Source organism: Protopterus annectens, chromosome 9.part0 (genome assembly GCF_019279795.1).
Source record: "Protopterus annectens isolate FY-2018-M chromosome 9.part0, PAN1.0, whole genome shotgun sequence".
NCBI lineage: Eukaryota > Metazoa > Chordata > Ceratodontiformes > Protopteridae > Protopterus > Protopterus annectens.
In genome coordinates this window covers 696,347,576-696,363,760 of record NC_056743.1, presented here as the reverse complement: position 1 = coordinate 696,363,760, position 16,185 = coordinate 696,347,576, and the positions used below count along the sequence as shown (strand labels likewise).

At 41.8% G+C, this 16,185-nt stretch overlaps 1 protein-coding gene across 1 annotated transcript in view; it reads left to right on the top strand.

Annotated features, from left to right (window-relative positions):
• The window catches only part of LOC122811460 (proteasome subunit beta type-9-like), a 203,749-nt gene that overhangs the window by 165,725 nt on the left and 21,839 nt on the right, over positions 1-16,185 (top strand). Inside the window, exons 4-5 of the mRNA XM_044083314.1 lie at positions 6,276-6,405; positions 11,562-11,703. Coding sequence (XP_043939249.1) covers positions 6,276-6,405; positions 11,562-11,703 — 272 coding nt within the window. The remainder of the gene's footprint in view (positions 1-6,275; positions 6,406-11,561; positions 11,704-16,185) is intronic.

The following is a 16,185-nucleotide window of genomic DNA, read 5'->3' as shown; positions in this document are numbered from 1 at the left end:
CCTACTCTGTTTAAATGTTGAGAGAAACTGATTGCAGTCCTGTAGACACCGTTTTGTAGGGAACTGTAGAGTTCAATCTGTTTAATTGTTGAGAGAAACTGATCGCAGTCCTGTAGACACCGTTTTGTAGGGAACTGTAGAGTTCAATCTGTTTAAATGTTGAGAGAAACTGATTGCAGTCCTGTAGACACCGTTTTGTAGGGAACTGTAGAGTTCAATCTGTTTAAATGTGGAGAGAAACTTGATTGCAGTCCTGTCGATACCGTTTTGTAGGGAACTGTAGAGTTCAATCTGTTTAAATGTTGAGAGAAACTGATTGCAGGCCTGTAGACACCGTTTTGTAAGGAACTGTAGAGTTCAAACTAAGTCACACCAGGTCAGCCAAGGGGAGAAGAGAGAGGGAAATCCTAAGCACCTAGATTTGAAAATATGTATGTATATATATATATATATATATATATATATATATATATATATGGTTTCACGTCATAATCTCGAAATTCTGAAATCTCGAATTTCAGCATTTCGAGACCATAAAGCCAAAACCGTACAAAACCGAAACTTCATAAAACTGAAACCATAAACCTGAACACACAGCATACACCACTCCACACACAAACCACAACACCCATACCACAAAACAAATACACATAAAAAAACAAAACACCAAACATCTTTGGATATAGACAGACAAAAGTGCTCATTCCTGTGGAATAATAAAACTGTTTTTATTGTTACATCTTTGGTGGTTTCATTTGGAACACTGGACTGGAGTAGCACTATTATTCAATTTACTGGTTCTTAGTTTATGATGCAAATACCTACACTACACAAAAGCAGGGAGGCAAGCCCCCCTGCACCCCCCACACCCCCTACATTTATATACTAACTCTGAGATTGCACAAACAGTAACAGACAGAACACTCAAACCCAGACATTCCACAGTCCCTCGCACGCACGCGCATACACACACACACATCACACATACAAAAACACCAACACATTAACCTACCTACCCTAACCCACACATGCAACTTAAAAACAATCTAACACACACACAAACTCCTACCCAAAAAAACAGTCACTTACCTTACACTCCACGCAAATCCATACACCACATCAAACTGCATCCAACGTAAACATCGCATGTCACGTAACGTAAAGCCATAGCCGTAAATCTGAAATATTCAAATTCTCAATTATACACTTTCCAGATTTTTAAATTTGGCTTTATAGTCTCGAAATGCAGAAATTCGAGATTTCAGCATTTCGAGATTATAAAGTGAAAATATAAATAAATAAATATATATATATATATATATATATATATATATATATATTTATAGATAGATGTAGATATATAGATATAGTGGTATGTACATATATATGTATATTGCAATCTTCTTCTTTTGGCTTTTCCTGGTTAGGGCTCGCCGCAGCGGGTCACCTGTCTGCTCATGATTGGCAGTGGAGTTATACGGTGTTGAGTTGCCATCCCAGCACCCAAACTTCCACAGAAGGCACACACACGCACTCACTCATGCCTAGGGCCAATTTAGAGTGCCCAGTCCACCTACAGCATGTCTTTAGGATGTGGGATGAAACCGGAGCTCCCAGAGGAAACCCATGCGACCACAGGGAGGACATGCAGACTCCATATAGAAGGCACCCCAGCTGAAGATCAGACCGGAGAACCTCTTCCTGTGAGGCGGCAACGCTAACTGCTACACCACCGCACCCGCTGAGATGGTGTAGAGGTATGTTGCTTTGATTGTAGTGCACAGGGTCCTGGCTTCCAGACTTGGAAATGCTGACTTTTTTCTCTACTGTTAAATGACCAGAATGCATGACATGTTTGCAAAAGCATTACAAATTCCCACAGCCCAGATGGTGTACTGGTACATTACTGTGATTATAGTGCACAGCATTCCGGGTTTGAGACTTATTTTGTTGCTGGACAGAACAAGGGCTGATGGAGACAGAGTGATTAAGCTGTTTTTAAGTAGTTGTAAGTAGGTTTGCGTAGTTTTGCGCAGAGCTAACCATTGCTAACATGGTTAAGTCCTCTTAGCTTCACTTAGCACTTCTTACTCCTGTTTACACCCACACTAATTTTAATTACAGAAAAGAAAAAAGAGTGATAGAAAAGTGGTGTAATGGGGAAAACAAGGGGTAAAACATTAGGAAAACTAGCTAGGGATGTGCAGGATGGGTATAGGAAAGGACCAAAGCTCTACATTTCTTCTGCAGCAGCAGCTGTAAATAATGTGTAGAATTTGGAATTTGCAGCCTCACACCCCATAGGGAGGGGTGTTGGCAATAGACATTTGCAGAATAATCTGTGGGTAGATTGATTAGATTCACTGTACATGTGGGTGAAATGTAGAGTTATGTATAGGGCAATGTTTTCTTTGCAGGACACTTGCCCTTTTTCTTTTTTTAAGGTAAGAGTGGGATGTTTTGGAAGGGCAGTAGGTATGTTTGGGGAGGTAGGTTGGGTAGTATAGGTTGCATTTGCAGACAGGCAAAACAGCAGACAGGGGCAGTATATGACACATGAGGGGGGTAAACACCTTTGATGGGGAGGGTGGTTAGGAATCCAATGCCCTGAGCCCCCAGATGGATACAGTGGGACTGAAGTCCCCACCCATGGTTAGTCACCACTGCACCTTCACGGCCCTGAAGGTGGCTGTGTTGGGGGCTGGACAGGAGGAGTTGCCTGCCCCTCAAGGTGCGCCAGGTGGCCCTCCATCTGGCACAGATGGTCATCCAGCTCTGTTCAGATGACACTGTGCACCATATCCCGGAACTGCATACGGGTAACAGGCTCCTGTCTATGTCCGCTTCCAGGGTGGGACAGGCCTCGTCCTATGAGGCGGTTCCAACCGAAGGTGGGGCAGGACCAATGGACGAGGAAGTCCTGGGTTGGGTCCCAGACATGCTGGGGCTTGGTGCCACAGCCAGATGAAGCAGGATAGGTGGATCTGCTGAGATCTGCCTTCCAAAACATGCTATGGTGTTGAGATTTTACAAAATATGTTGGTTTGTCATGAACAGCACATTTCCAGATTAGTTATAACAGCATGCGTGGGTGTTCCAATTAACCCCATAAAACAGATTTGAAACAACTGCATAGCAAACAGCACATACATAAATGTAACGGCACTTTGCATCGTAACTGCATGCCAGTAACATTGACGGCAACAGGCCACCAACAGTAGTATTTTAACAAGGTGTGTTAACATGGAACCAATCAAATATATGAATGATAATGGAACACAAGTCTCACCATTAGGTTTGGAGAACAACATACCCGTAGTGTATGAATTATAGTATTGATCTAGATAAGGGGTGGGGTGAGAGACAAAAATTCTATTAACAACTGTTTATGCTTTTGTTTTCCACTACAGTACTGCTAAATACTCTATGGGTCTGCCGTCACTTTACATCTACCTATGGTCCATAGCTTCTGTAGCACTAACATACCTATTAAACTGTCAGCCTGGAATGGTATGGGGAAAACTATCACAACTCTGGGTAAATGATTAGAAAGGATTTGGACATGTCAGGGTTACATATCTGGCACAGAAGGGGTACCCTGAACTGCTGTTATGTGAGTGTGCTACTGCCATACTTCAACTGGTTTCCTATCTGTGTCCAGGGTTATTGGCAACAGTAACCACTAGCCGTGACAACATGACACTTGAGAGACATGTATTGAGAAGAGTGCATGTTGTATGTACCTATCCTGCTTTCATTTGCAGGCATATCGTGGGACAGTTGAACAGTTGTACACAGTTTATTAGTGTATACCCTTCATACAGCTACTACCAACATTTCCTTACCTGTAAAACCTGTGGAGAAAATATCTGTTAATACTACCTGACTGTTTTTACATTTATTCCTGATTCCTTGTGTGTAGATATGCACACATGTTAGTACCACTCCCTGGATTCGAACCGTGTCTGGGTGTGCAAAATTAACATCTAAGCTATTTCTCATCACACTGCGCTGCTGGGAAACTGCTGTTTCGTGCTTCACTGGTTTCTGCTTAATAGTCTCTTGGTTAGACAGTCTGAACTTGTCATCCTGTGATGCATGCATGACAGATAGTGTACTGTGCATTAATCCTTTGGATTACTACAATCTGGAAAGCAAAGGCTAACCCAAGGCAATGCTTCATGGAACACACTTTGATACAGTACACATTACTATTCAGGGTTCAGAGCTTAGTGCAATATATATTTCACATTTCATTTAAATCTTGTTTTACAGCTCCATTCTAAGGCTGCAACAACATATCAGAGTAAACAGAACAGTCTGTGTTATAGATGTTTACTACAGATCAATATTAGTAGGACAAACTTTATTTATTGAGTTGACACAGTAACAGTATACCTACTAACAGTAAACATTGTACTCCTTAATTATTTGCACAATATACTGCAAAACAGATTTCTACTCACCAGCCTGTCAGCGCAGCCTCAGCTGTCAGTCGGCATGGGCTTCGATGTTACTAGCCATCTCTGCTGCAGCTGTGGGGGAGAAAAATGAACATTATGCATACCTATCACATCTCAGGCTAGAATTTGGTACATCTATATTTGTGATACTTACTAATTGCTGGAGCACTATTGTCATTAGCATCTTTGATCCACTGGTCCAAGAGCACCCCCTTGTCCGCTTTAGGTTGGCATAGTGGTGCCGGACCTGCTCACCAGTTTGGGGGATGCCAGTAGCACTGGTGAGATCATGGGCAAGACGGTCCCAGGCCTCTACTTTATATAGTGAGCCCTGGTGCTGGCCCTGCAGCAGTTTATCATCATGGTTACTTACAAGGAGTCCAGCCATGACCCTGGACTCCAGGATGTCCCAACGCTGCGCCCTAAAGTGCGAACCCTCACCTACGCCAGCCATGGTTTCTGCACAGGTTGAACTATAACAGGTACTGGTTGTGTTCTCACCTGTGCAATTTAAATAAGGCCATATTCCCACTTTTTGCTGTCATTAGTTGATTTTGAAAATGTTGAGCACAACTTAGTGGTGCACAAACACGGTAAGCCGATTTTAGCAATGCTTAAAGGGAACTTGTTAAGCACTGCTTAACAGTATGCAAATCTGCTTAGCTAAGCTAACTAGTGCTTAGCAGGTACATTTTAGCAATCGGGATTGTGGATTAAGTCATCATTACTGACATATTACTTGTTGTATATGTTTACTTTCCATGACACCCCCCATGTGCTTTCATTACATTACATTCGTGTCTGACTATAATGTATGGGACACTTGTGTTTATATGGGGGTTTCACATTTCTGATACACTCACACTTCACTTTTGGACCTGGTACACTCCCCTGGTTGACAGATATTATTTACTACCTCATTTAATAAAAAAAATGATATTAATACTGCTTTCCCATGTAAAAGTAAAGAGACTGTATTGGGGCTCAAACTGTGAATGGCTGCATGCAAAGCAGGAACTCTAACTACTGCTCTATCTCACGGTCAGGATTTTAGCTGTATGTTTAGAGATGTTTCAGCTATGCTGAGCAGAGCTGCATGATGCGCAAACCTGCTCAGCTACGCTTGCACTTTATTTGGAAAGGAAAAAAAAATAAAATACATCTTATTTTTAATTTTGATTTAGGGGTATGGACATACCTCTAGGCTTCTTAGGGCAGAATACCTGCATCATACTTGGGGGGAGTCTGGCCACTTCTAGGGACACTTTTTAAATATTGCTGTTACATACATAGAACTTGTGGTATGCCAGCTTGTGCACTACCATACCTGTCTGGACATTCTGTGATAGTCTGTACAGTTCAGGAATGTGCCCGCTTGTGTATTTTTATTTTTCAGTCTCCACGGACACTGTACTTGTTTTCAATGTGCCGTACAGCACTTTCTGAGTGCAAGGGGCGTGTTTGATGTCCATGCAGTACTTAAACACACCCCCTTCACTCGTTCACTGTTCATGTCCATTTAGCCTTAACAGCAATGCACCTTCATGAATATGCAAGGCACGCTGCTGTTAAAGCTAAGGCTAAATGGACATGAACCACTCCATGCAGGAATAGCACTATTATTGCATGGAGTTTATTGAATCCCAGGGAATGCATTTCTTCTTTGCTCTATTTTTTTATTTTAATGCAGCAGTTTGTTATATGAGCTCTTCCATTGTTTTGTGTCATTGTATTTATTGTTTAACATTCTGAAAGGCTTTGCAGTACACTTTATGCAGTGGCTTTATAATGTGTTCTGTTCCCCCCCACTAGTGTTCACATGGGACAGCCACCTCTTGTTCGAGCTGCTGTAACCTGTGTTAAAGATCTCTGCTACAAATACAAGGAAGAACTGTCAGCCCACCTACTTATAGCAGGGTGGGACCACAAATACGGTGGACAGGTACAAGCATGTTTACTATTAATATTTGAATAATATCAAGATTCAGTAAATTCATTTTGCAGTTTTGGCTAGTCTATGCAACTACTATTCTGTAATTTATTGATCTGATATTGTCATTTTCATTCATTCCTCAACGGATGGGTTTTGATCTGATCCTCGGATCCAATTCGGATACTTTCTCAAGATTCTGGGATCCGACCCTCACGTTCCTTTCTTACCCATAATGCCCCTGACCACTGTGTTACCTCAGATCTTGTTTGCCAGTCAACAATTCACTTGGGATTGCATTTTGTTGAGCTCTAGTGGGTTGATTTGTGAGTGCACAGTTAGAAATTCTTTGTAGTTAAATCGTCTTCAGTGATTTCTTACCTTCATTTCTATTTGCCATATATATCTCTTCTACCACTACTTTTTGTTTACTTTTCTCTAACGTTAATCTTTCAGTAGTCTTATACCATTGCTGGTATAATCTTTCTGTACCATAAGCTAGGGTATTTTTTTTACTACCATTGTTGGTATTATTATTATTATTATTATTATTATTATTATTATTATTATTATTATTATTATTAGAGTTAAGCCTTGTCCTGTTTTAAAAAAAAAAAACTTTATTGTAGTTTGTTGCTTGTTTGCAGTCTTTCTTACAGTATGGCTGAAAAGCTGACTGGTTTCAAGAAGTACATTTCCTATGGGCATAAGATCCCCAACTCTGATGTGCACAGTGTGTGCATCCATTGTCTAGGCCCGGCTCACTTGAACATCTCCTGCTCCATCAGTGCTGGTTTTAATACCATAGCCATGTGTGATAGGAGGAATAACCTAGTACTAAAAGGACTCCTTCCACCTTCTGCTCCTTCATCTGGTACTTCCACATCAGGGGATCAAACCCCCTCTCATAAGTCAAAGGACTCCAGGAAGCACCGAAAACACTCCCCTGCATTTTCCAAAGTCAGTGTTTCCTTCTGAACCACCTGAGAAGATTTCCAAGAATTTGGATCCAAAGTCTTTGGATCCGATGTCTACCATTGCTAAGTCCCTTCAGCTCTGTAGTCCAAGGTTTTTCCCAAAGCAGGTATCTCTTAGGTTGAGGTCTGCTTTCCTTCAGGAGATCTCTAAAAAGTCTTCCAGGCCACCTTCTACTTCTTCCTCCATTAGGTCCTCCAAAAGTCTTTCTGAGGCAAAGGTGGATAGGATGATGAGAAAATTCCTCAGAACACAGATCCAGATGGGGGGTTTGCCCTTGCTGTCTCCCATCAGATCTGTGAGCCTTAAACCATTCCATTGTGTTATCACTCTTTCTCTGATTTGACCTGCTGTTTTGGAGCCCTTGGATCTGAGATTTCTGAACTGTCAGATTTGAAGATGTTCCTATCTTGCATTCCTGTGATTTCCCTGATCCGATTGGCTCCTACCCCCCACCCAGAGCATGATTGTTCTTGGAGCCAAAACACTGGTGTCTGATCTGATGGGTTTACCTCAGCTCTGAAGTTTTTGGAGGCTTTGCTTCTCCTCGAGGCTTTGGCATTGGACAGCACAACTCCTACTCCTCACTCAGAGCGGAGAGTCAGGGAGAGCCTTGGATTGTCTATATCAAGAGTCTCAGTTGTGGTCGGATTTTCCTTGTCTTCTCCTGACCCTTTCACCTTTGAGGTGGTGGAGAGGGTTTTCTCTCACCGAAACACAGTTTTGACTCTTATGCCTTTGGATCCAATCCCTGTTCCCTCTTTGGATCCTGTGTCTGAGTCTGCTCATTTTTCATGTCAGGGACAGCCAGTTCATATGAGCTTCCAGGCAGCTTCCCTTCTTCCAACTCCTGTCCAGAACACCCCACTGAAGAGGTTCCTTGTAAGAGGTCTCATAAGAGGAGGCACTTGGATTCCCTGCAGGAATCCCTCTCAGAAGACACCAGTTTTAATGAAGGGGAAGGGTCCCTTAGATCTCCACCTTAGGATGTATCATTTAGAGACATCTTAGAGATCCTTTTCCGCAAAGGTAGTTGGTCTTCCCAAAGTCCTCCCCAAGAGGAATCAATGTTCTTGGAAGCCATCAGGTCTGGACCATCTACATCTTAAGTTACCCCCATGTGGATGAGCTTATAGACCTTGTCTCTCGCAGGGCATGGAAGGAACTAGACAGTTTGGAACTAAACCCCAGGACACCCAGACAAAATTTTTGATTGCCCTCTCTGACAGACAAAACTGGACCAAGGAAATTCCTATAGATGCCATGGTTGTTGCTGCAGCCACTAAAAAGGAGCTGGCTGAGCAGAGTTCCACTGTCCATCCACCTACTAGAGAGTCCAGGAAGTTGGACAGGTTTGGGAAGTGGGTGTATGCTTCAGTGCCCTTTGCCTTATGGTCAGTGAATTACCTGGCACATTTCACTAGGTTACAGAGGGTCTTAGTTAAGGAACTCTCTAACTCTACCCCTGGGTCCATGTCCGCAGAGAAACAAAAGTCTTTTTTCCCACAATTGGCCACCCTGTATTCTATTACACATGCATCCATAAGGCTAATCTCACATGCAGCCGAAGGTTCTGGTTCAGGCATAGCCATTAGGAGACTTGCCTGGATGTGGTTGTGCGATTTTCTGGAGCTCTTCAAGGCTTCATTCGTCAGTGTTTATTTTAATGGATCTTGTTTGTTTGGGACAACCATTAAAGAGACACATTCCCACAGTGAGCAAGATGGAAAGACTTCGTCTGCTGTGGGAATCAACTTTTCTACCTCACAGAGACCTTTTTGTAGCAATCAACCGGGTGGTAAAAAGATGTGGTTCTGGAAATCTCCCTTTCCAAGAGTCACAGAGAGACTTTTCCCCCAGATGCCAAGGGGGATATAGCTACAGTGGAAGATACCACCCACGCAACAGAGGGGGTATGCAGAATCAAGGGACTTGAGATTTCTTTTTGGACAGATCCTTTCAGTGCTCCTGAAAGGTCGCCCATCTGTCCTTCTCTGGAGGCAGTTGGGGGGCACTTGTCCTTGCAATAAGCCTGCATAGCTATCACAAAAGATTCATGGGTGAAAAGAATCATATCCAGAGGATATTTCATTCCCTTTTTACAAGTTTCCCAAAGGAAAAGAAAATGTCTCCTCAGTGTTCCACCCAATTAGTGAAAGTTGCAACTCTGGAGGTTCAAAAGCTGCTGGACAAAAGAGTCATCCAAGACGTCCTCCCTGACCAAAGAGGATCTATAATTTACTCAAGGATCTTTTTAGTGCCAAAGAAAACAGGGGACCTGAGACCCATTTTGGATCTCAGATATGAACCTGTTTGTAGAGAATTCCAAATTCCACATGGTCATGGCTCAGTCCATTCTGCCTCTCCTGCAGAAGGATGACTGGATGTGTTCTGTCAATCATCAAGATGAGTACTATCACATCAATATGAACAGGTGCTCTTGAAGATACCCACTTCCAGCTGGGAGCCAGTCATTAGCAGTTCAGAACCTTGCCCTTCTGTCTCACCACAGCCCCCAGGGTGTTCACCAAATGCACGGCAGTGGTAACAGCTCACCTAAGACTGCTGGGATTCAGACTGTTTCCTTACTTAGATGACTGGCTGCTTACTACACTGACCAGGCATCTTTTGGAAAGAGCTAGGGATTATTTACTCCAATTATCTCATTCTCTGGGAATTACGATCATTTTGGACAAGTCACAACTTCAACCAGTTCAAGTCTTGGGGTTTATAGGGGCTCGTCTAGATACAGTCAATCATCTAGCTCTTCTGCCTCAGCACAGAGTTCTTACTTTCAAATTGCATGTTAGACAGGCTCTTTTTCATCCTTCTCCCGCAGCAAAAATGGTACTCAAAGCTGCTACAATAATTTTAATACCCACTGCTTATCTTCATATGAGAATTCTTGAGTGGACTCTAGCATGCAATGGTCTTTTCATCGACATCCCTTACAACATCAGATAAAAGTATCTCAAGTTTGCAGAAAATCCCTGCTGTGGTGGATACACTGTGAAGAAATATGTTGAGGGAATCCATTTATTCTTCCTTCCCCGAGCACTACATTGATCACATATGCCTCCCAGTTGGGATGGGGGCATTACTTGGGATGGACCATTCAAGGCACATGGCCCCCAGAAGAGACCATTTTGCATATAAATGCCCTGGAGATGAGAGCGGTGCTTCTAGCATTACAGGCCCTTCAGAGCTGTCTTCTGCTAGGAATTATTGCTGTTCAAACAAACAATGTGTCAGTAGTCTGGTACATCAAAAAAATGGGAGGGAACAAGATCTTACCTCCTTTGCCAAGAAACAATGAGAGTATGGCAGTAGGCGCTCTCCTCCAACCACTTTCTTATAATGATGCACATACCGGGGAAGTCCAACATATTAGCAGACAAACTCAGCAGGACCATACTGATGTCACATAAGTTGTCTCTCTCAGTCAATCAGTGGCAAATATGATCTTCAACAAATGGGGTCAGTTGTGCCGCAATCTATTCACCCTCCCCTCAACAGCAAATGCAGAAGGTTTTTTGCCCTAATTCCCCTCAGGAACATTCACAGAAAGATACTGTAGTCCACGTTTGGCCCAGTGGTCTCCTTTATGCTTACCCTGCCCTACATGTAGTCCCCAAGTTTCTTCAGAAAGTGCTTCAGTTGAGGAACAAAGTAATTCGCATTGCCTCCTTCTGGCTTTGGCAGGTGTGGTTTCCCTTCCTATGGTGTCAACTAGTATGTCCTCCTTGGACACTGGATCCCAGTGTAGACCTCCTGTCATACCTATCAGGGATGATTCATCCAGAGATTGCTGGCCTCAAGTTGATGGCATGGTTTCCTCGACAAGGTTTTCTACATTGGCTAGTGGATTACTTTAATTCAGAATAAAAAAAACATCTCTTTTATTCATTACTGTGTATAAATACTTACATTTCTGTAGAATTTACTTTTCAAATTCTCCGCACTCAGTCACTTCATATCTTCATTTAATAGATGCTACAGTATTGTATAGTACTTGATTGTCTATTTGACTTTATATTAAAGGTGGAATTCAGTGTTCATGTATCCACTTAAAAAATACTAAAAATAAACTTATGCAAGCATTTATATAACCAAGTTGGCCATCTATAATGAATTGATTTATCAGTAGTGAATGATCTGTGCATTTCTCCTTATTCCTTTCTCCTTTCTCACAGGTTTACGGCACCCTTGGAGGTATGATGATCAGACAGCAGTTTGCTATAGGTGGCTCAGGAAGCAGTTATATTTATGGCTTTGCTGATTCTACCTTTAAACCAGGGATGACAAAAGAAGAATGCCTCAAATTTGCAAAATGTGGTATGAATAGTCATTTTTTTTCTTTACAATTAACAGACTTTCAGTGACTTGTGTTTATATTGTAATGTTAAGTGAATGGCAGTATAAAAGCTGCTTCCCTGCTTAAGGTACAAAGAAAAATGTTTTTATTAGTTGTATAATTTTTCATTACAACCATCAATAGATTACCCTCAAAATTCATGTACCTATCAATAGTAAGTCCAAGGTCCTGTAACTTTAACATCAGTGGGAATCATAGTTCCACATATCATGTATGTGTGATTATTAATACCAAAGTGAAGAATTTTAGAATTCTTAACATTGAAATCCATGTTATATTTTCTAGACTATACCTCAGTTTTATCCAGGTACCCCTGTAGTATTGCCTGATCATTCATATTTGTAACAACAGCCCTTAGCTTAGTATCCTCTGCAGACTTACTGACCCATACTCATTTCTGTTTTGGAAAGTCTGACATAAATATTGGAAAAACTTTGGCACAAGCACTGACCATTAGGGGAGCAGAACATTAACAGCTTCCTTATTGGAGAGGGACTGCAGCTTCGTCTTTCCATCCAGCTTTCTGTCCATTTAATTATAAAGCCATTAACACTTAGTTTTGACATTACTGTCATAATTCTCCTGGTGGGACTGAATTAAATGCTCTTGCCAAATCTAGGTACACCACATCATCTGACACATGCTGTACTATTGCTTCACAAACTGGTTGATTGATAGGTAAGAGCATTTTACATTAAAGCCATGTTCATACTCATCAAGATAATGTCCCATCCTGTCAGTAATTTTATCACACAGTACCCTTTCAGAACATGTGCATAAGACTAATAGGCTGGTAATTATTCAGTAATATTAAATTATGTCCTTATGGTATAGGTATAATAATCACTTCTTTCCATATTGATGGAACAAACTTGTACATAACGATCTCTGAAATAAATATTTAAGAAGAGTAATTATTCCATCTTTTATTTTGCCAAGGGAATAACCATTTAAACCATATGGCGCAACTGCACCACGAGGCCCGATAGTATTTAATGCATCTATTACTGGACAATTACTTAAAACTTTCCTTCCTCAATTCCTCTCATCTTTCTGGTATTGTCTTAAAACCTCTGTAAACCTTTCAACAAACATATTTGATAGTAGTTTTAGATAAGAAATTAAAGCCTCATTAAATGCAGTATTATATTAGAATTATTACCATCTTTATTCTTTCTCGAATGTTTATACAGCGCCTTTTTATTTTTTATTGTATAGCTTTCCAACCTGAGTTTGTGTTTTCTTTTAATACTATGCATTTATCTTCTTAAAATACCTTTCATTTTTGATTCCTTATCTTGTTATTTAAACTGGGACCCTTAAAAAACATATAAAATATATAATTTTAAAACACATGTAAGACACAGCTATAAACATATTACTTGAAAATTGTTATTGAAAAAAATATATACAGTAAATCATTTCCTAGCCAGTCTCCTTCCCACCAAAAACGTTTAATATTGATATTTTAATTTAATCCAGTAAACATACTGGTTTCTAATGGTAGCTGACAATTAGTATCCCTGACCTTAAGCCTGTTCTTAAAATTGTCTGTACTAGAATCTAAAGGCTTGTGTTCCAGCACAGCAAAATAAAGTTACTTAACACAAAAAAAAGTTCTAAGCTTGTTTCCCACCTTTCCTACCACAGGAGGAGTGGTTTCTGCCCCAGAAATTGTAGTTTATTGGCCGTTTGGGCAGTTTTTCCATCCCTTTCAATTTTCTGGTTTAAAAGCCCACGTTTGCGCTTGTTTCCCACCTTTCCTGTAACTAGTCTAGTCCAGATACAGATTTGCTGTATCCTGGACTGTTTGTAAGTTTCTGAGCCCCCCCCCCCCAAGCCTGTGTTGGAGGGAAGCCTTCTAGCTTATCAGTGGGAGTGGTAAGCACTAGGTAGCCTATCTACCACAGGAGGAGTGGTTTCTGGTCCAGAAATTGTAGTTTATTGGCTGTTTGGGCAGTTTTTCCATACCTTTCAACTTTCTGGTTTAAAAGCCCACATTTGTGTGGGCTTATGCTTGTTTAAGCTTCGCCTAGCGGCGCCGAGCTGAGGTAAACTTACTGGTGCCAGAAAGTCTGCTCTTCAGTTTTTCCCATGAATCTTGCTAGTTCTTTCTCTCTTGCACTTCAGATAGCTTAATCGTTTTGCACTTCAACAGATTTCTGTAGCAATTATTATAGCACACCTAAGTGCCATCAGCACTAGTTCTTCTTCAAGGAAATAGCTCCAATACTTAGTAGTTATGACCACCCCTCCTGGCATGATTGAAGTCAGTTCTCTGTGCTTTCTCTTATTAACCTGGTGCACTTGGGCATTCTGAGGCAGTGTAACAACCGTCTCATGTACACAGACAACCCTCTCCTCTTACCTCCCAACACTCAGACTTGTGAGAGATGCATTTATATTACCAAATTGGAAGCTACTCACTCTCCAGCCAAGACTGGACTAGCTGGTCAAGAGGAGAAGGTCAATACCTGCACCACACCACATGAAACACATAGCCCTGCAGAACACCCACCATCACATCTCTCACATAAAAACACAAAGCACACACCCATCTTCGTGGAGGCTCTCAATAGAAATTTACCCAAACAGCAGAGACCTCCAAGACAGAAATGCTTTCAACCACCACAACACAGCACAAACCACAGGACACATAGCTCACCTCCACAGTGTGCCCCTCAACCTAATTCCCTAAGGCTAAACACCTTGCCCAATACACTAATCATAGGTGACTCAATAGTGAGGCACACAGATGTCCCACTTACTAGGTTGAATAAGGACAAGGTAACAGTCAGCTGTTTATCAGGTGCCAGAATCTGACACATAACACATGCACTCAGGTCACTCCACAACAAGTACAAGTATGACTCTGTCATTGTCCATGTGGATGTGAATGATCTGAGACGAACCTCCCTGGACTACATGAAAATAGACATGGTGGAGCTCTCGGTTATGTGGCCCAGGCAGGTATGACCCTAGCCCCGAGCAGTATCCTACCATCACCCAGAATGGTACTGCAGTACAAACAAAAAATGATTGACTTCAGCAATTGGCTAAGTTTCTGATATCATTCTAAGTGGATTCAGTATCTGTCTGCTTGGGATGACATGATTGACAGACTTTGATGCTTTGCCAGAGATTTCCTGTATCTGTCACCCTTGGACTTCCGGGTACTGGCTAAGGCTCTTGCCACTCCTGTAGTGCCTTTTTAGGCAGTGTTCCAAAGACCAAATTACCACTATAACAGTTATAAATAAATGCAATCTGAGGGTCATGTTGCTCAATGCTAGAAGTCTAAATCTCAAGATGCACTCGCTCAAAGCATTCCTCAAAATGGAGAACATCGACATTTGTGCCATAACGGAGACCTGGTTTAAAGCAGCAGAAAACACCCCTGCACTACCAGGCAATAACTCATTCCACACCTTTTGGCCCTGAAACATGGACAGTAGCTCCAAAGGCAGTAGTGTCTCCATATTCATAAAGGATATGCACACCTTCAGACTAGTAGCCCAGCATAACGCATCTGAGATACTTCAGGTACAACTAACATTGGGTAAGATGACGATCTAGGTCATAGCCTGCTATAGGTCCCTAACCATGTTCCTAGACTCTCACTCCAAGTTCCTGAGCACCCTGGAATCTATTAAGGTCCAACCCAACACTCTCATACAAGTAGACTTCAACTACCCCTCCATCAACTGAGAAAACTACTCAAGCACCAATGCAGTGTCCCAACACTTCCTGGAATTCATCATTTCCAATGCCCTGGACCAGTTCATTCTGACCCCCACTAGAGGAAGCAACATCCTTGACCTGGTTATTACTAACATGGGCGACCGTTACTCTACACCAGTAGTCAATCCCTCCCTGGTCAGATCTGACCATAAACTAATCACCATGGAAATCCACATCTCACCCACACACCCCCACAAAGGTAACCACCTTGAAAAACTTCTCCAAAGCTGACTTTGGGCTCCTTAAAACAGGTGGCTAACTTCACGGCACCCATGCCAACAGAAAATAGCTGCATGACTGCTGAATTGTACACCAGTGCACTGTACAAACATGCATGGAACTAGCCATACCCAACAGAACCAAGACACTCTCCTCGAAAAGAGGAAGCCAATCTGGTGGTCCAGTGCCATTAATAAACTCTACAACAGAAGGAAGAAACTGTTGCAGAAAAAGGTGAAGTCCCAAGACTGGAAAAACTCCCTTGTTAGCCTCAACAAAAAGTTGAGATCCCTAATCAAATCCTCTAAAGCCAGCTATGAAGGCAGAATTGTGGCAGACACTAAAAACAATCACAAAACCTACTGTAGTTATATCAAGAACCTCCATGGCAATACCGAGATTTGCTCTAAGTTACTGCACAATGGTACCTCCTATACTGAGCCAACAGATATTGCCAACATACTGGCAGACAGATTCAGTGC